The sequence below is a fragment of the Branchiostoma belcheri genome, unplaced genomic scaffold (genome assembly GCF_001625305.1).
Source record: "Branchiostoma belcheri isolate BF01 breed outbred unplaced genomic scaffold, Haploidv18h27 scaffold38, whole genome shotgun sequence".
NCBI lineage: Eukaryota > Metazoa > Chordata > Leptocardii > Amphioxiformes > Branchiostomatidae > Branchiostoma > Branchiostoma belcheri.
Window position 1 is genome coordinate 2,735,386 of NW_017803998.1, and position 20,479 is coordinate 2,755,864.

Consider the following 20,479-nt stretch of genomic DNA (forward strand, 5'->3'; position numbering starts at 1 on the left):
TATAGTATTTGTTGAGAGACAAAACAATGTTGCTAGGTGTGATTTTGTTGAATGTGTCTCGATGGCTTTGTTTCGCTACATCACATGGGTAGTTCACTAGTATGAAATCCATGGTGGTTTTTAGCCTCCGTAGCAGGCTTATAGAACTGGGGGTTTGGTGGTCTTCGACTGTTTTCTGATTAGCCCAGTTCTAAAAAACGGGGGTAATTGAACCAAGCCGACTATGTTGTCTATATGCAATCAGAAAATAGCACATAAAAGCTCCCAAAGACCCTGAAGACCCCCAAAACCCCCAGTTTTTGGCATGCTATGGAGGCTAGGTGGTTTTACACAAAAGATCTTCACGATAGACTAATTTTTGCTAAGCCATGCCACGGTCAATGGCCACGTTCCAACTCCAACTGTTTGTTCCTGTCTTGTTAACAATGTCCTCCAAATGATAATACTGACAGACGTTTGAAGACTATACCATGGCATGTTTGGCAGGGATGACTTTTTTTCTGTCAAAAATTGTATACCAAGCCAAATTTGACGGCACAAAACACTTTGTAAAGGAAAGTTAAAACAGTATGTTCTTCATACTGTAGCATTCACAGACAGTATTTTGGAATTCCCTCTAGAGGGGGGATTCTCACAATGAGGATTTCCACCACCCAGCTCTCAGCACCAGGGCCAGTGTACTGATTGGTTGCCATTAGACCCTGCTGGCTCAATCAGCACTAACCAAACAGAGAGCCTGTCATCTGCTGAAAGCCCCTTGCTGATTGGCAATTTGGCAGGGGAAGTTGATGGTTATCAGTTCTCAAGGGAAAGAAGCAAAAGATAGGAGAGACAGAGCTTACCCAAAAAGCAGTTACTCAAGCCACTGGATATGATTTTGGAAACGTCATACGTTTCAGCTAGTATCCACTAGCTTTCGTCAGTGACTGAGAGACCAGAGGGGAAATGCAGGTTTATAAGCACAAACTATTGATTGATATGCAAATAAAGAGAAGACAAATTTTTGAAAGTCGAAAAAGGAACAAAAGTCAGACAAGTCAAGACAAGATAATGCAAATTAGTCAGAAAGCTCCTGTTATGCAGAACAGGGACAGAGACAGAGCTTAGTATACCCTGTTTGCCAAACTAGTATCGGGCCGTTAGCCGTTTTCCTTCCGCAGCCAAGGGCTCAACTCCTCCGTGGTGGTAATTTAGATAGGCAGGCGAAGGCCTCTTGGCTACCAAAGGAAAACGGCTAATGGCCCGATACTAGTTTGGTACCCAGGGTAAGCTTAGTAGTGATTCAACCTCCTTGGTAGTGACAGCCTACAGTATTTGAAAAGTCAGGGTGTTACATGACTATAAGGGGGCCCGCAAGCCCTTTTCCGTAGAGCGTAATCGGCCGTTTTAATTCTACGTAGAGCGTAGACGGACCGCTCTAATTCAACGTAGAGCATAATTGGCACATTTTGCGTAGAGCGTATTTGCCGTTTTAATTCTACGTAATGCGTTGTAGCCACTTGGAATTTGTCGTAAAGCGTAATCAAGAGGTTTCTGAATCCAGCGTAGAGCGTTGTCGGGACCCCTCCTTTTGCAGACCCTCCTATAACACTTGTTGATCAATCGGGGCCTCCATGGGGGTCCGTATGCATTTTCCGTAGAGCGTAAACGGCCATTTTAAAGCGTAAACGAGAGGTATCCAAATTCAGCGTAGAGCTGTCTACCCAGCGTAGAGCTGTCTATTCCCTGTCCACCCCTATTCAGTAATGGACTAGCCTTTCTGTCTATGACTGTTTATAAAACACTGCCAACAGTTCAAGTTCAAAAAGGTGCATTCCTCCTGTCAAAGATCAACCTCAACTGCCGCTGCTGAAAACTTTCAACTTCTGAGGGTCTGTATGGGGGAGAACTGGAACTGTTTATATTGGTAACTTTTGAAGGGCTAGTAGCAACGTTTAATGGTAAATTTGGGACGATGCACATCTTATACAATGTATACACTGCGCTAGAATTTGAGTATCAAAATTGATAAAACTAGACTTCGAAAAGCAACAAACCATGAAACGTTTGACCAATCTGGCTTTCGACTATGTAACACAGAAAATTTGTGCAAAACGCTTAATGATAATGCTGGATAACAAGTAATATGCTACATAGAATCAAAGCGACCAATTACACTGTATGAATATTCAAAATGCAGTCAAAACTACCAAAGAAGACTTAGTGGTCACTTGATTACTTGTAGAGGGCCTGCAAGGGGGGTCCCAACAACGCTCTACGCTGAATTCGGAAACCTCTTGATTGCACTTTACGATAAATTCCAAGTGGCTAAAACGCATTACGTAGAATTAAAACGCCGAATACGCTCTACACAAAAATATTAGAGCAGTCCATCTACGCTCTACAAAGAATTAAAACAGCCGATTACGCTCTACAGAAAAGGGCTTGCGGGCCCCCCTCCATATGCACCACAGTAAAAAGGCATACAGACCCTCACTGGTGTGTTTTCACCACATAACTGCCAGATGGTACAGACACTGCCAGGTTACCCTCCACAACATAACACAAACTTTCCCTGGAGCAAAAATAAACAGTTCCACACTTGGCTTTGCCTACGGCACGATTTAGGACCCGACCTCTGAAGCTCTGTCTATCTCTGGAGGTAATGTTTCTGTAGTAACAAGTCACAGACAGTAGTTTGGGATTCCTGTTCCGACTCTTTGTTTGTGGAAGGTGCAGAGATGGGTTTGTGGAAAATGTTTTGGTTTTTACTATCGGATATTTAGGAGAAGGTTAAGGTCATGTGGGATACTGTAGATCTTGAAATATTCGCTGCAGTTTTAATTTTTGTTTTTTTCAGTGTCTAAACTTTTTTCAGTGTCTAAACTACTAGTAGTGTACTATAGAACTGTTTCACTTGTGAATGAATTTAAAACAGTGAAAACCTACCTTTACCTTCTAGTTCTACTGCGAAATAAACCACCACAAAACTTTCATGATTTACGGTATTCTTTCACAAAGTGCACCAATATTGAATTTATAAAAAACTTATGGCTACAGATTTTTTCTCTGCTGATTTTTAATGGCTAGTTGCCAGATTGTTTCATATAGGATTGAAATATAACACTAGGGAGTTATCATAATAACTTTATGAAACTAACAGGTGGTTACTGTTGTTATAAGGGCACCAGAGAGAGTGCATGTACACATGTATTTGTATTCCGGATAGGAAACTTGCCTCATGCCACTTCAAGCAAATCCTCAAAGTGGTCTTCCTCAACTTCCTGTAATACACACAGGACATTCCAAATGTTATTCTATACAGCTACTTTAGGATGGTTTTAAATTTGACACCTTTGAAAACAGTCTTGTAGGATAGGGCAGTTTCGTCATGGAACTTTGTAGTTAGAGAGGACTTCCTACAATACACCTATACACACAGGACATTCCAAAATGACTCATTTTACAAGGCTACTTTAGGATGGTTTCACTTATAGAAACAGTCTAGGATAGGAAAATTGCGTCATGGTACTTTGTAGCTGAGTGTTTTTTCATGACTTGTTGCAAAGCAGCAATACACACAGCACATTCCAAAATGTCAGTTTACAAGGCTACTTCAAGACGGTTTCAAATTGACACCCTTAAAAGCAGCCCTACCCTAACAAGTAAATAAAGTGCAGACACCTTTTTTGTGTAAACCTTCAGGTTTTCAGACAGTCTAGCCAGACAGCACTTTTGTTATCAGGAATTTGTCCCCAAAACAAGTACACAACAAGCACTCACTGAGTGACAACACAGAAAGATCGCGTTAGTCAAAGGCTTAACAAGGAAAATCGTAGATTTTGTACCTCCGGGTATTGTAATGTATGTTGCAGAATGTTGGGTGCATGTTGGGACTGTTCTTTAAATTAGTGAATGGTGTCTGGGTGTGTGTGTGTTCACGCGAATACCACGTGACACAACTATGCAAGAGGAAGCTACGCAACTTGACACCTGTGCGAACAAGAACAATATGATTATGAACGGGGATAAGTCCTATGAGTTGAGACTGTGCTTTTAAAAAAATCCACCTGTTCCACCTCCCCTCACACTTGGAGGCAAAGAAGTCCCGGTTGTTGAATGTGCCACGTATCTGGGCTTCAAACGTCACCGCAGCCTTGGGTGGGACAGCCAAATCTTACACATGTAACAGCCCTGATCCGTTAGTTAGTGATTTATGGTTCCCGTGACGTAGTGACTTATGACGTAGTGCTTAGTATCCATATTTAGATCTCCAGCTTCTTAGTTCATTTACATACTCATTAGATTAGCCAATGACTGGTGAGAGCAGTCAGCGTCAGTATTAGATATTAGCTAGCCCGCTTCCGTTTGAAATCAGTTCGAGACCGGGACCTCAGGTTAGACACACACACTTGTAGTTCATATCCTTTGTAGATTTCCACTCCTGTAACTCTAAGACTAGACCATTGTAACTAGACCATTGACTCTGTATTGACTTTGTATATACAGCAGATAGATCATAATACAACAGCCCGTACAATCTGAATCGACCCGTCTCCGTGTGTTTTACTTGGTTAACTAGCAGATCATATAGACGCGTAACTTGGCGTGAGTAAAGTTAGCCCAACACCTAAAGTACACCGATCCCTAAATTTTACAGTGGTTCCCATGCCGGCCCTGTGAGTACTGGCACTGAGGATAAGTGTGGCAGCTCCAGGGATGTCGGACTCGGAAGATTCGAGGACGAATCTTGAAAGAAAAGGGGGAGTAGTGTAACAGTGCTAACTGACCATGCTAAAGGGTCGTGCGACCTTTTAGTGTAGTGGTTAGCGTTGGTGACCGCCAAGCGGACAACTCGGGTTCGATTCCCGGTTGTGACCTGCCCGCCCCTTTCGGTTTTTACACACATGGCAAAGAAAGACTCAACCCGTCTTCACTTTCTCCGCATGCTCAAGAAGGGCGGGATGCCACCAGAGGACCTGGAAACTGTGTATACGACTCTGATACGACCTGTGTTAGAGTATGCAAATGCCGTGTACGTGGGCTGTAACACAAAACAGAACAACACTCTTGAGGCTGTACAGAGAAGGGCGGCGAGAATCATCTACGGCAACAGTACTCAAACAACCCCCTTCTCCACCCTCCAGGACAGACGGGAAACTGCAGCAAAAACTCTGCTCAAGCAAATGCGGCATGTCAGCCACACTTTGCATTCTTTGATGCCCTGCGACAGACACCAGAGCACACGGCGGTCCCTGAGAAATGGAAACCACATCTCCGTTCCGAAGTTCAGAACTGAAAGACTGAGGAAATCTTTTCTGTTTCAGGCAATAAGTCTCAGCAATCAAGATTTGTAAATAGTCCGCCTCTGTTTTAATGGACCTGAGCTACAAAATTTTAAATCTATTTAATTTTAATCGTCAATGTTGTGTCTTTTTAATGTGAATCTCTTTTCAAGCTATTTTAACATGTAATCACTTGTGCAATTCAGCCAAGCAATGAATATTGGCTGCCAATCAATGTGAATAAAAAAACAGTTTCAGTTTTAGTTTTTCGAAAAGTTTCGAAATGTTTGTAATTGGCTAAATGATCTGTGAAATCACTAATCCCCCCTAGCCGACTGGAGCCCAAAAATAGAAAGGACAGGGGGCATCCCGTGGCGAATCTGGCTGCCCGACCCTCAGCGACCAGCGATAATGTAAACAAACACCTACACAAACGGCCGCGTGAGAAATCAACTCCAGTGCGCGGAACTTGCTCTCGAAAATGTATCAAGCCGCTACGCTTCCCCCCGCGGCTGTCATCCCTCCCCACTTATCCCACACTAGTTCAAATCACGTCAAAAAAAAAACCATCAAAACATGCACAGAAGCGTGTTCATATCTTTCATGTTACGGTTAAAACTTAGAACCTCATTTTGAGCGAACGTTACAAACACGAGACAGCCGGTCCCACCAGGCACGATAATGAGACGTTGATTGATGGCACATGTGGTTCACATCTGAACAGTTTCAAAGAAAGAATTTATCGAGAATGCTGACACCCCTCTGTGTGAAAGGTCAGATCAGTGGTCGAGACCTCAATGGTCCTTATACATGCAAAGGTCAAAAGTTGAGGTCCACTTTCACACTGAAAGGGGTGTCCGTCGGCGGTCTAAACCCATCATTTTCACGCACTAAAACACACATACTAAAAAACCAAAACAACGTGCACCATCTACAGCCCAATAGCAAAACGTATACCAAGTCCCAGACATATCCGTCCACCCAAACGCTAGAAACTGCTGCGAACGTAATTTTCGTCTTCCCTCACAAAACCTCCGCGCACGGGATATACATCCCTACCCGGAGGTAAAAAGGCAAATGGGAGATGAACACGATAACACATTTTAAGACCCTGTCCAAGTAAAACAAATAGTAGGTCTTTGGGCTTTTTATTTCTGGCCTAGAAAAAGGCTTTAGATACAAAAGAAGCAAATCGTGCACATCTTGCAATACCAGGGGCTGACTGAGCGTACAAAAAAGGGTCTGCATGGGGGGTTACAGATTTTGGATGACATAATTACTGATTACATGTTAAATTTAACCGATTATGTTAAACATCAAATATACAAATGTACAGTTAATCATTGCTAGCCCTCCTTGATTTACTTTTAAGCATTGTCAGGATCCCCCCAAGCACATCCTCTAGCAAGATAGTTATCCATTTCAGATTCTTGATAGATAACCCCTTTGAGACAGAAGGATAGAAGGGTGCTGACACAGAAGATTTGACAAGAATGCTAGTCAGAGAAATTCCTGGAGGATTCAGAGACATCACTGAAGAGCCCAGGTTTGTTGTCAGTGTGATAAAAATCAGAAGAAAAACTTTCCATGACTGACATCTCATTACAAAAGGAATAACATCCTCCAGACTCTGCTTGGGAAGACAGGAAATTTCCAGGTTTCAAGATTTTCTTGATAAGATTTATCTCAGTATTCCATTGTGTAGTTAGGGCAGGTATGATACTGTAAATTGTAGAAACTTTTGCAGTGGTTTTGTTTTTGAGGTTTTGCCATACCTTCACACAAAAGGCAAGGTGGTCTTGTTGTTAATTTTTTTTCTCAGAATCCAAAGGTTCTGGGTTCGAATCCCTTTCATGCCCCAGTGTTGTGTCCTTGAGAAAGGCACTTTTTGTCTTTCAATGATTATACACTGGACAGTTTTAAGGCAATTTTGAACATTCACAATTTGACGATGTAGTCAAAAATATCTTTCCTGTGCCTACAAACAAGAAAGCATACCCACCAAGCCCATGTCTCTTATGTAAATGTCAAGAGATCTCTCTGTACTTTTCTAGGATCTGAATACAGACAAGCTATAAGAACCCCAAAGGCCACAAGGCCACAGTGCAGGGCTTGAAATTTTATTTTTGGGAATAGGTACACTGGTGCACCCAACCTAAAAAATTGGGTGCACAAAAAATATTTTGGGTGCACCATATAAAATGAAATAAGTGTAATGTCAGCAAAAACTAGTATGTTTCATTTCTAAAGAAAAGTACTGCAACAATAATTTCATAGTTTCTGACACTTGGATGTCAAGAATACCCTGTATACTAATAACCTGTTAGATCTTTTTTATTCTTCACATACGAAGACCTAAGAAAATATTTACATGCACAAGTGCACCCACAGACAAAAATTGGGTACACAGCTCCAAATTTGGGTGCACAAACATGCCCGTAACCAGGATTTTTAATGGGGGGGTTCTTCCCACTGCTTGAGGGGACCAGCGAGCGCCCTAGGGGGGTCCGGGGGTATGCTCCCCCTGAAAATTTTGAAAAATGAACCTTCTGACATGGCATTTCCTGCGTTTTTGAGAGGATTTCTGAGAAAAAATCAGAGATAACTTTTATTCAATGACAAAATAGGCAGTTTTTATACGATTCCAGGCCCACTGGTGATACAAATCAGTCCATCTAAAGAGAAATCTTGGACCTTTAGATAAAAAGTGGACCAAAAAGTGGACCTTTGAGCCTTGTGGGGGGTTCTTCCGAACCCCCGAACCCCCCCTGGCTACGGGCATGACTAAGGTGCACATGCACCCAGTATTTCGAGCCCTGCAGTGTAACCCCAAAGATAAGCGACTCTTCTAGGATTAGACCCTGAGCACCTTTTAAGATTACAGAGGAGGGTTTCTCTCACTAAGCGTGTCCTTACAAGGGCATGGGAGATCACTGGAATAAACACACAGTCTGTAATGGTGAGGTGCTGGCTTAGGGAGAAAGCTGCTGCCTTTTAAATACCACACATACAGAAAATTTGTCTGGTCTATATCTTGTCGATATAAAGTGTTTCAAAAACAACAAAATAAACTTGAATATGTTGAAAAAGCAATTCAATAAAAATAAAATAAAAGCTTTGAGTCACACAAAAAATAAAATCGCAACATACAGTACAAGTCATTAGTTCAGATAATAGCTACAATAGCTGAGTATGAAACAATTTCTTCTTTGGAATATTTGATGTATTTGATGTTTGAAATATTTTATTTACAATGTTGAAACAACAATGTATATGATGTACAAGTTAGAGTAGAGACTCCTGTCTGTAGAATCAGTGATGCAGATTGAAGTTATTGTCAACAGAAACTTACAATTCTAAGGGCAAAGATGCGGGTTGAAGTCAGAATGTTAATTTTTTCGATATTTGCCTAAATGAGATTCATGTCACTGGATCAGTGGATTGACTTGATATTAAGGATTTGTAAATGGGAAACCACCCAAACACATTATATAACTGCATCTTGACTGAAGCCTCTGTGGACAAAAACTCAGGATCTCTATCAGAGTCTCTATAAGAGTCTCTATTATCTAGAAAGGGCAACTAACAGTAGATGATAGGTAGTTTATAGCATTATTGTAATATATAGATTCCTAGCACTTTTGCATTAGAATATAGCGTACCAGTATTGAATACTCATGTTTTACATACTGGACATCCTCTTGTGCATTTAGCCCATCTGGGCAAGAACATGCAATAAAGATTCATATCATATCATTATTCCGAAATATAGAAAGAAAATCTTGAGAATGAATACCTGGGAATTCCTTGGCGATTGAGTCATCTCTTCTCAGGTCCACGATCTCGTCCTCGTCCCTGGGTGAGCTGACGGCGATACTGATGCGTTTCTGAGCCTCCTTCTGTCTCTGCAGCGCTGCTCGCAGCTCCGGATCCACCGTCACGACTGTCATCACCACCACGTCACGCGAGTCACGGATCAGCTCCACAACTTGTGCATGTGTGAAGCGACGGACGTCCTCGCCATTGATCTATGCACAGGACACAGATACAGTAACTGTAATTCACTTTATGTTCACAGTAGCAAAAGTCTATGGTCTGAGAAAGTCCTGCGAATCACGGATCAGCTCCACCACTTGTGCGTGTGTGAAGCGACGGACGTCCTCGCCATTGATCTACAAAGATATCATAAATGAAATCACAGGGCCCGAAATTCGTCTTTGGGAATAGGTGCACCCATCCTAAAAAATTGGGTGCACAAAAATTTTTGTGGGTGCACCACGTTTAAACTAAAATAAGTAGAATGTCAGCAATTATGTCCCATTTCTAAAGAAAAGTAGTACAAGAATGATTTTACTGACACTTAGAACATGCTCTTCACTACTATGCATTTAACATCTTGATACAATATATTTTACGTAAACCTATTTGGTTGTAGTGCACTGGTGCACCCCCAGAAAAAAAAATTGTGTGCACAGCTCTTAATTTGGGTGAACTAAGGTGCACATGCACCCAGTATTTTGACCCTGATTCTGACCAACAATGCATTAGGCCACACCAATTCAATTTGTTGGTTCACAGATTCGCCCGCTTCTTTTTTTTCCTGATAAAGACCAGGAAACAGCATTATTTGTAACTGGGCCTTACCAGTTTGAGAAAGGTGGTTTCTGTATTTTCACTCGTGGGTATTTTCCTTTAACCCACTTAACATTCATTAAACTGTCCTCAGAGGGAGTGTTACAGGGTTGAGTGGACCACACAAGTGGTAATTGGTTTAAATTTGCTGTTGGCTTGGAAGTAACCCAGTCAATGTGACACTACAACTTATAGAGTAGCCTGCAGTACCAACATCACTCAACAGGGGGCACTTAAACACTGCCTTCACCATACTATCATATACTGTAACTCAACTCTAGACCTTTCAGATTTTTAGGAGTATCATTAGCACAACTTCACAGGCTTACTTACAATCTATACAAAATTACAAAATTTAGCACTGGGAAAGATGAAAATAGTGTATGGGTGATGAAATCAGCACTGTCTTTGTCAATCCCTTCAAATCCACCGGCTAGAACGATATTTACATCATGTATGACTATAACTAGTAAACAGTGCCTGACTGCAGCACGTAAGGATTGATGCTTGACAAACAAATTTTGAAATCTTGACCCTCTGAAACTCTTTCCTGCATTTTGAGGGGCAAATTTTGTTAGGTAGACTAAGCTTAGTTTAATGACATCTTTTTCCATATCTTTACACGCCGATTTTTGTCTGTCAAAGATGACAGATTCAGCAACATATTTGTCCGTCATGAGCGGCAAAATTCCATCAAATTACAGAACAAGACCTAGGGTACACAGCACTAACCTGGAGTAAGAAGTCTCCCTTTTTTAACCCGGCCCTCTCAGCTACACTGTTAGGGTCGATACTCTCCATGTACTGCAGGGCAGGGTGGGCCAGTGTCGGGGTGAAAGGCACATTCGGGTTCAGGGCTGGGGAAAATACAATCACACTTTCTCAACATTTTTTAGATCCAGATTTTATTAAATATAGACTGGCATATGCATGTCACATTAAGTGTGTGAAATATGTCGAGTATTTACAACTTGCGCCCAGTTATTACAAATAGATAGCATAAAATCCTACATATATCTGTATGTATCATTAGCGATAAAATACATCATAAAAACTTATCACATCAAAGAATACATGTGCAACAATCTTTCTTTATCTTTATGACCTTCAGAAACTGTAAAAAAGAAATTACCATCATTTGTTAACTTACTAGACAAGTACATAATTACATTTTTTTCAGAATTAAAGCTGATTATATGGGACAATACAATAAACATTCAAATCATGAATTAGACACAAACAACTTTGAGGTAAACAAAATGTTTATAAAAAGGAAACAAAAATGGTTGGACACTACAAACTTGTTAAACATCAAAACAGAAAAATTCTGTACAAATAAAAAAGTGATCAAAGAACACAACAGCTTGTTTTTGTAAGATGTGAGAGACTTGCGACAGCAATGGAGTTGAAGATTTTGCATGTTCACACAAGCAAGGTAAAACTTTTGTATATCCACACAAGCAAGGTAAAACTTTTGTATGTCCACACAAGCAAGGTAAAACTTTTGTATGTTCACACAAGCAAGGTAAAACTTTTGTATGTCCACACAAGCAAGGAAAAACTTTTGTATGTCCACACAAGCAAGGTAAAACTTTTGTATGTCCACACAAGCAAGGTAAAACTTTTGTATGTCCACACAAGCAAGGAAAAACTTTTGTATGTTCACACAAGCAAGGTAAAACTTTTGTATGTCCACACAAGCAAGGTAAAACTTTTGTATGTCCACACAAGCAAGGTAAAACTTTTGTATGTCCACACAAGCAAGGTGTGAGGTTCTTTAATATGCTCATGTCAGAAGTCCACAAGTTCATACTTGATGCATGTAAGATGAGGCTTGCATGTTCACACTTGAGTTTTCACATTCATACTTGATAAACATGTATGTAAGATGTGAGTTTTACATGTTCTCACTTAAAATGTGTAAGATGTGAGGCTTGCATGTTCACACTTAAGCAAGGTAAAAGCTTTGCATGTTAAAAAAAGGCTTGCATGTTCACACTAACCCTTGTCCTGCTGGCATTCCTGGCACAATATTTTTCAATAATTTCATGTGTTAATTAGATCACAGACCCCCAAATTTTTTTGCTCTGCAGTGGCATAGTTACTTCCGCACTTTTTGCGTTTCACTGTGGTATGATGCGCTGCATGAGAAATACCCCCAAATCGTACCTGTACAGGGTGCTATATAGATGGTTGTATGTGCAGAACAACAATTGTTGTGCTCCGCAGGACAAGGGTTGTTAAAACAGGCTTGCATGTTCACACTTAAAAACAGGCTTGCATGTTCACACAAGCAAGGATTTTACACATTCACACAGGTGCTTACCCTCTTCCCCATTCCGTGGGGCTGTTGAGCAGCGAGATTTGGGGTAAAACGGCACATGCACAGTTAGCACAGACACAGAACTACATCTACTAGTACAGTACTCATGCAAATGCACGCTTACCATAAAACACGGGAAAAGTTGACAGATTTCGACACAAGAGATTGCTACAATGCACTAGCATGGAATGTACAAAATGTAGACCAGAAACATATCACAGTGTAACATCTACAACCAAGAAGAAAATGACACAAATTGGACAGTTTTAACATTAGAATGACACAAAATGCTATGAACAAAAACAACATTTCTTTTACCTGCTCTACTAAAAGTTACAGCTTTTTAAAAATTTGTAGTTTTTATCAACTATCGTCCCCAAGTGTCAAAAACTTTTGACAAGAAATAATCCCCTGGGAATACTTTTGGTGACAAGTGTCAAGAGCCCTTTCCTTGGCCTAACTGTAATAATTGTTATTTTTGTGAAATACAGTGTCTTACTTTTTGCTCCTCGTAGCACGAAGCCAAATCCATGCTGGTCCCTCTTCAGGACAGCCGTCCTGGGTTTGTTATAACTGGGGAACAGAAACCACAAATATCATCAATTAAAACTTCTAACACAATCAAATATACTGTAATTAAATTAGCTTGGCTTGACACTCTGGGGACTCCTGTTGAGGTATTGTGCGAGTAGTTCTGAGTTGTCATGCACAATACAATTATTGTTTTGGCCCCAACGGTTGAAGAAAGTCCTCTTCTTCCTAGTTTTTCAATGTAACAATGCAACTGTTTCATTAAAAGTTCAAAATCTATTGTTTTAATTATAAACCAGCCTGGTATGTTCACTTCATGGCTTATATTGTTACATTTCCGGCTATCACGTGGTGCCTTGGCCTGTTGTTTTTTTTATTTCGCCCTGTCGCTTCATATTTTTTTCTGAAAAAATCCGAGAAACAACAAATTAAATGGGTGTGGCCTTAAGGATAGACCTTGGTGGCTTTGTATAATGAATGAACTTTAAGATCTAGTACTTTTCAAAAGATATATTAACAGTATAGTTATACAAAATTCACTTCTGTCTCACAAAAAAAACCTCACAAATTATGATGCAACAATCCCCAATACCAAAACATTTCAACTTTTGCATATTTCAACCAACCGTCTTCATCTCTACCAACTGTACGATAAACAGTATTCTTTTGGAAGTGTTACTCCCTTTCACGTGGCCCCACACCCCCGTTTTGAGGACCGGGGATGTATTTATTCCCTTCCATCCAATTCAGGGGAGATTGCCACAACATCAATACTGCTCTATAGCCCATTAACCACAGTATAGGGACTGGGGCTGGCTGATGAGGTAATGGAACACTTATTGCTCCACAGTGGCAGCCACAACGTTAGATCTACATGTAGGCCTAGGAAAATTAATGTCGCGTTTCTCATTACAGTCTCTCAAAAATTAGGGTCGGTAGGTAGGGATTCACTTTTTTTCACATTTTTAATTCTTTTTACATGTTAGTCAAAGTGATCTAATAATTTATAGACAAATGCAGTTAATACAGCACTGAACTGCATCAGTACACTGGTATTTGGACTTGAGCATGCCAACTGTTTAAGGTCCAGTTCTGATTTAGTGCAGTGTACTGGTACATGTAGTATTAGTGGTACAGACTACATGTATGTGAGATTGAAAATTTTATTTCTCTCGTTGGTGGTTGATCTCTAAAAACGGCTAGGGTTGTTCAGGTATCCGGAAACACAACGTTAACATTATTTTTCCTGGGCCCTACTGCACTTCTCATAAACATTGCTTGGGTGATCGGAACACACTGAGGGGAACACTGCTAATGTTGGTATTTAATGTTGCTATTACTTGAAGTGGCTATGGAATCGAAATTAGGCAATAGTGCTATTTACATCTGGATGCCTTTTCCATGAGGCGTGGAGGGAAAGTTTAATTCACTGTTAATTATAGTTGTCTACTTTAATTTAACGTTAAGTGTCGGGGGAAATTCTTTGTGAAACGTAATTGATTGACTTAATTCCATCCTGTTCCTTAACCCTTGTCCTGCTGGCATTCCTGGCACAATATTTTTCAATAATTTCATGTCTTAATTAAATCATAGACACCCAAATTTTTTTGCCTTGCAGTGGCATAGTTACTTCCGCATTCGTTGCGTTTCGCTGCGGTGTGATGCGTTGCACGAGAAATACCCCCAAATCGTACCTATACAGGGTGTTATATAGATGGTACTGTATGTGTCGCGCGACATATGTTGCGCACAGCAGGACAAGGGTTTTAATAAACTTAATGAAAAGCAGTTGTAGCCTGTTTGAGTATATGTATTTCATGGGTAAACAGTTTCAAACAAACAAACAAACAAACAAACAAATAAACAAACAAACCTGTTCTCCATGGGAATGGCAGGTGCAGTTTTAGCCCTTTGCATCCGTTGCTCCCTCAGTGCCTTCACCCCAGCTGTACAACACACAAAAAAAAACTTGCTCAAACTTAAAGTCATCAACACCACACCTTGGAAGAACAAACACGTAGTTTTCTTAAAAGTAGACAAAGTATTAAGATAAAGGTAAAGATAGACCCATAGCCTTTTTGCGACCATAGGGGCAGTCGGTAAATCCACTGTGTCTAGAGCATGGAATTGGAAGGCAGAGCCCATCCCTCTCCTTCCACTGCCTTTTACCTCCTCAACTGAAGTCAGGTACCCATTTTACACCTGGGTGGAGTGAGGAAAGTCGTGTAGAGTGCTTTTCCGAAGGACACAGGAAAGCCAGGAATCGAACCCGCAACCTCTCAATCTTGTGTCCGCTAGCCTTGCCACTTGGGCATTCCAACTAGTGAATTTAAGCACGAGATAGTTCACGAGCATTCCATTCTCTGATATGTGACTTGTCCATAGGACAGCTTTCACAGGGACAAAGAGGATCATCAAAGAATATTAAGAAGCAATGGCAGGAACAGTTGGATAAGTAGCTCAATGCATCCCCAGCAGTTCATGTATAGCCTGTCAAGTAGACAGCAATCCAATAAGGCAATACTGACAGTCCTACTCTCTACTGATATGTTAAAGGTTTACCCTACAGATGCAACTGTACAGTACAGTAGAAGACCACATTAGTACATACTAGTTGTCACAGTAGACTAGGGAAACACAAATACAAGTGTCATGGTTAGGAAAATACATGTAACCTTAAAACGCCTCATCTGATTGGTCCACAGTCCTCCTCTCTCCACTGATATGTTGAAAGTTATCCAATGAATGTGACTGTTACAACAGTAGGTACTAGACCACATCACACACTAGTTATCTTCTGAGACCTAAGAAACAAATACACTATTGAAAATAACCTTAAAACACCCGATATGATTGGTCCACAGTCCTTCTCTCTCCACTGATATGTTGAAAGTTATCCTATGGATGCCACTGTTACAACAGTAGGTACTAGCCCACATCACACACTAGTTATCTTCTGAGACCTAAGAAACAAATACACTATCGAAAATAACCTTAAAACACCTGATCTGATTGGTCCACAGTCCTCCTCTCTCCACTGATATGTTGAAGGTTATCCAATGGATGCCACTGTTAGGAACAAATGTACCAGACCACCACACATCTCCAGAGCCCTGACCTATGCTCCTATGTCTCCACACTTGGTTTATCTATCTTTAATGCAAGTTGCACAGAGTCTGAGAACAAGGATTACGGCGATCACTTTGAAATGCTCAGTGCACTGTCGGCAAGATCTTTGAAGCTCTTGAAGGATTCCTTTAAGAGCTGCCAGAATATTGGAAAAGTCTTTGGGCCATTTAAAGCACAACGTAATGCATCCTTCAGTTTCTTTGCATTTAGATCTAGACATCTTAACAAAAGAGAGTGAATACTTTTTTTTTATTACAGTAACTGATATACATAACTGATAAAATGCTTGTTGCCTAGTATGTTCTTCTATTTTAGACTTCTATAGTCTAAAATCTATCATTATCTTTACACAAAATACTAAGTCTTCAAGTTTCTTTCAGTTTCCTTGGAAGTTTTGCCTCTGTAATTTTGATTTCTTATCCATACATCTATATTAATGTAATTGATAACTTCAATGCTATTAGTAGTAGTAGTAGTAGTAGTAGTAGACTCTATTATATATTTTAGGTTAGTGTCTCTGTTGATAAGTTCTGAAATGGTAGAATGTTATTACATGTACATAGCCAGTATTTGATATTATATCATACCAGGCTGGGCCCTGATAACATTCAATTCCAGTGTTTTGGCCCATGTGATAGCTAGTGATATCACACAGGGTTCTAACGGTTATCACACCTACTTCCAAAAGTTCCATAGTATAATTTGTACGTGTGCACTGCTTGCGCTGCTTTCAAAAGTCGAATACTGGATTTGTCAGTTGGAATTTTTGTTCAGGGACACCAAATTTTCTCAATTTCTGGCACATTGAAAGGTGTGTTTTCTTGGCTGTCTGACCATCCGAACCACAGTCAGGCTGATACCTTGTTTGATACGGCACACACCGTGTCGCATGTTTATATCTACATGTATGACACAAATAACCATTTGACAATGGTACATATCATCTGGTGCAAGTGGGCCAATTTTAAGAACCTGCTTAAGATCTTGTAAGACGCCTCCTTTGCCTTAAGACCATCCCTAAGACTTTATTGATCGACCCTTAACCGATGAATTTTTCATCTCCCACTTCAAACACAGTGATGGAGTATTGATTGTCATTGGCTAGTCTGTGACTTTCCATTTGTTGTGCAGGGTAGACCCTACAGTACAGGTTAATTAGATCTCTTGATCTCCTTGGTCCACCTGGAGGAGGATCTGCATGGGGGGATCCTGACAACGCTTACATATGGGGGGATCTGGCATGGGGGGATGCTTAACTATCTACATGTAGGAGGACAAGCAATAGTTAGTTCAGGATGGCTGATATGGTTAACGGTAAATTGACTTGTTACGGTGAAGGGTTTGGGGAACGATTTCACAGGATTGCTCCATTGCATGCCCTTCTATGCCTTTCTTCGTAAGGAGCAATCAGACCTTTTTAGTCTTCATAATCCATAGGCAGCCTCCCCACAAATCAACGTAATTCATAATCAAAGCGTAAAGTCGTAAACAGCTCCGAGACTTTGATGTAATTTGTAATCGGCCGCAAAAATTTTGCGTAATTTGTAATCACTTGAAAATTCCACAGCATGAAAATCATACAATGTCCCATAATGGCCATCTACATCAGGGCATTACAACCATCCCTCAACAGAGACGGGGGGCGCCACAAACTTTCTATAACCTATGATCCACTGCTCTCGGAGTCACGTGTGTTATCTGTGTGACGCCACGGAAGCAGTGGATTGCTCATTCCTTGACAAAGACTGGAGTTGTAAAGTTGAAAATTTGGGTTAGTCCAATTTCTTGTGTTGGAAATTGCAGCTCAAACTTATTTCATACTGTCCCACAATGATTGTGACCTCCCATAACAATTTAGCACCCTGGAGTTATTATTGTTGATGGTGTCCATTTTACCATCCACACTCCTGATTAAACAGGCCTTGATCCCTCACCACCTCCCCATTAGGTCTGACCCCCCTCTAGGGACCAAAACAACTCAATCAGAACACTTGCTGACAAATGGAGTGAAATCATATATCTGGGACAGCCTAGATTGCTATTGGCACCTGTATAATTGGTAAACTGGTCTTTGATTTCTATAGGCCACACTGACTTAATTTTATGGATGACATCCTTCAAAGACCCCATAACTATATGTAGTGTGCGTGGGCAAATAAAACAAAAATTCCAGAACAAAAAAGCTAAACCACAGGAATAGAAAGCTGGTATTGTGAATTTGGGGTATGGTACATAACGATTTTTACAACAAGCTGGCACATGCTGGCCTTTTGCAGCATTTATGAGTTGGCACTGTATGGGCTTCTGAATTCCATGGAGCTTCGACAGCCTGGGTGCCATCCTCCGTAGTTACCGCCGGCTCCCTATTGTTGCTAGCTACCGTGGACTACGGAGGACCCAGGCCAGAGCCTCATCGAGGTGTTTTTTTTTTTTTTAAAGACAGGTGGAAATCAATGCGCAGGCGGAAGTCATCCATAAAATTAAATCAGTGTGGCCATAGGGGAGGGACCAGTCAGTGAGTTATGGTATAGAAATGATGGAAGTTTGTCCTGCAAATTTTGCTCAGAAAGCACATGGAGGAAAAGACATAAGGTTTGAAATCTCAGTTCTGTAGATATATTTTAAAGCACTTTTTTAATGGCATTGCAATCATATGTGTTTTGTGTTTGTATGATGTACCTTCACTGGGTATTACCTTACCTTAGACCTAACCACTGGGTATTACACCACTTCAAAATGTCCAATTCATCTCCCACCCACCATCCAACAAAACCTTTCATAGGACAAGCTGAGACACAAACCAACAACTCGGGTCACCCAAAACAATACTTCCATACCCAGAAGTAATGGCCAGTTAGAGACAACTGTCTAATCCATTTACCGCTATCAACATTTATGTTGGTGCTAGCACCGACTGCTCCAAGCATTCTTCAGACAAGAAAAATCAAGATTATTTAGCTTAATTTTCTAGAACATTCTAAGCAGAGAAAGACTTCTCTAGAAATTATTTCTTCACATAAGAAAAATAAGAAAATATTTCTTGTAGTGAAAATATACAAGAAAAAAAATCTTTCAGCTACCCCTTGCTCTTTTCTTATTTCTTCTTAATTTTTCTTGAAATTTCTTCATATAAGAAAATTTGTCCACGAATTAAGAAAAACAAGAAAAACAAGAAAAATCATTTTTGGTAGTGATATGTTGGTGCTAGCACTGACTGCTCCAAGCAACCGTTCAATATAGGTCAACTTCATCAAACTTAGGCCACACCAAGTAAATTTTATGGATGACGTCCGCGCTCGCAATGATTTTGGCCTGTTCCTAGAAAAAAAAACAAGAAATTCCGCTTCCTGTAACTATGACCAAATAGTCACGACAGTGCCGCAAATAGGTTTGTACGGACTAAAGCTTAATATGAAGCATCAAGCAAGGAAATCATGACTTCCTTTAGGAATTCAGTTTGGTACAAGAAACTTGCTGACCGCTCCATCAAAGCACAGGACGACAACTGCTGTTCCACCCGATTTATTGCTGTTTTGATGATGAATAAAAAACTTCTTGCTTGTTACACTGTGTCACCTCATTCAATTTGTGTCCTAACATTTGTCGTCTCTTGGTATATTTCTAATCTAGGCATCTTGTTTTTTAGGGCCCTTCTTGTTTTTTTTTCACCCTCTCGCATTAGATTTAGGGTCACCAAAGGACGTCATCCATAAAATTTACTTGGTGTGGCCTTATCTGAAGCCCAAGATGTGAAGTATTGACTCAACATTCTGAACATGCCCCTGGGAGCGCCTACCATTCCCAGACTTAAACCTCTGGAATCTTAAATAAAGCTATTAAGGAAAAAAGTCAATAAACAAATCTGGAGAACAGGCTATGCATGGATGGAAAGAAATTTTGTGAAGTAAGAGAGGCTGATTGATAGTGTTAGTGACTGATTGATAAAGGAGTTAATTAAAAGGAGATAGGTATCTGTTCAATTCATTATAGACACTGGCACAGTCTTCAGAGGCAATTTTCTGCAATCTTGATAATTTCATCTTTCCTGGGCTATCTAGGAAGAGGACTTCTTTTAAAAAATAGAAATTTAGAAATCTAATAAAAATGTTACATGGAACAAGACAACAAAGATATGATACCTTCGTTATACCCAACAATTTTTTGTGAATTTCTTGTTTTATTAATTAATGTGACCAAGTACAAGTAAGTATTAATCAATGTGAATTTCTTTCTAATTTTGTTTTGAATTTCCTACTTGCTCCATTTAGGAAACAGACTTTTTCCATACCAGGAAACTGAAGAAACAAAATGAGATAACCTTTTCTGGGACATTTTTTTACCTTTGACCTAACGTCTTGCTAGTGCTAACAACTTGCAAGCAAATACTGTACACAATAGAGACACAGTACAGTGGAAGAGTAAAGTACTTTGTGAAATTCACTTTTTATCAACTAGATGAGTCAGAGTGTCGATAGGATGTCCTCTTTACAGTACAAAAGAATCACATAAAGTCTGATGTTCAACACAAAGCACTACAACAAAAGTATCATTACATTGCAAACATATAACTGCAACACACAACAATTGCAGGCTATATCCT

General features: G+C 40.2%; 1 protein-coding gene across 7 annotated transcripts in view; it reads right to left on the minus strand.

Moving 5' to 3' along the window:
* LOC109476599 (SH3 and multiple ankyrin repeat domains protein 3-like) overlaps positions 1–20,479 on the minus strand; it is a 117,366-nt gene that overhangs the window by 26,232 nt on the left and 70,655 nt on the right. For 3 of the 7 annotated variants that reach the window (XM_019777588.1, XM_019777590.1, XM_019777586.1), the window contains 5 exons: positions 14,624–14,696; positions 12,719–12,792; positions 12,223–12,243; positions 10,629–10,753; positions 9,061–9,292 (listed from right to left, as the gene is read on the minus strand). In XM_019777588.1, coding sequence (XP_019633147.1) covers positions 9,061–9,292; positions 10,629–10,753; positions 12,223–12,243; positions 12,719–12,792; positions 14,624–14,696 — 525 coding nt within the window. Of the gene's footprint in view, positions 1–9,060; positions 9,293–9,397; positions 9,437–10,628; positions 10,754–12,222; positions 12,244–12,718; positions 12,793–14,623; positions 14,697–20,479 lie in introns of all 7 variants that reach the window. The other 4 variants (XM_019777592.1, XM_019777591.1, XM_019777589.1 and 1 more) reach the window with 2 other exon arrangements.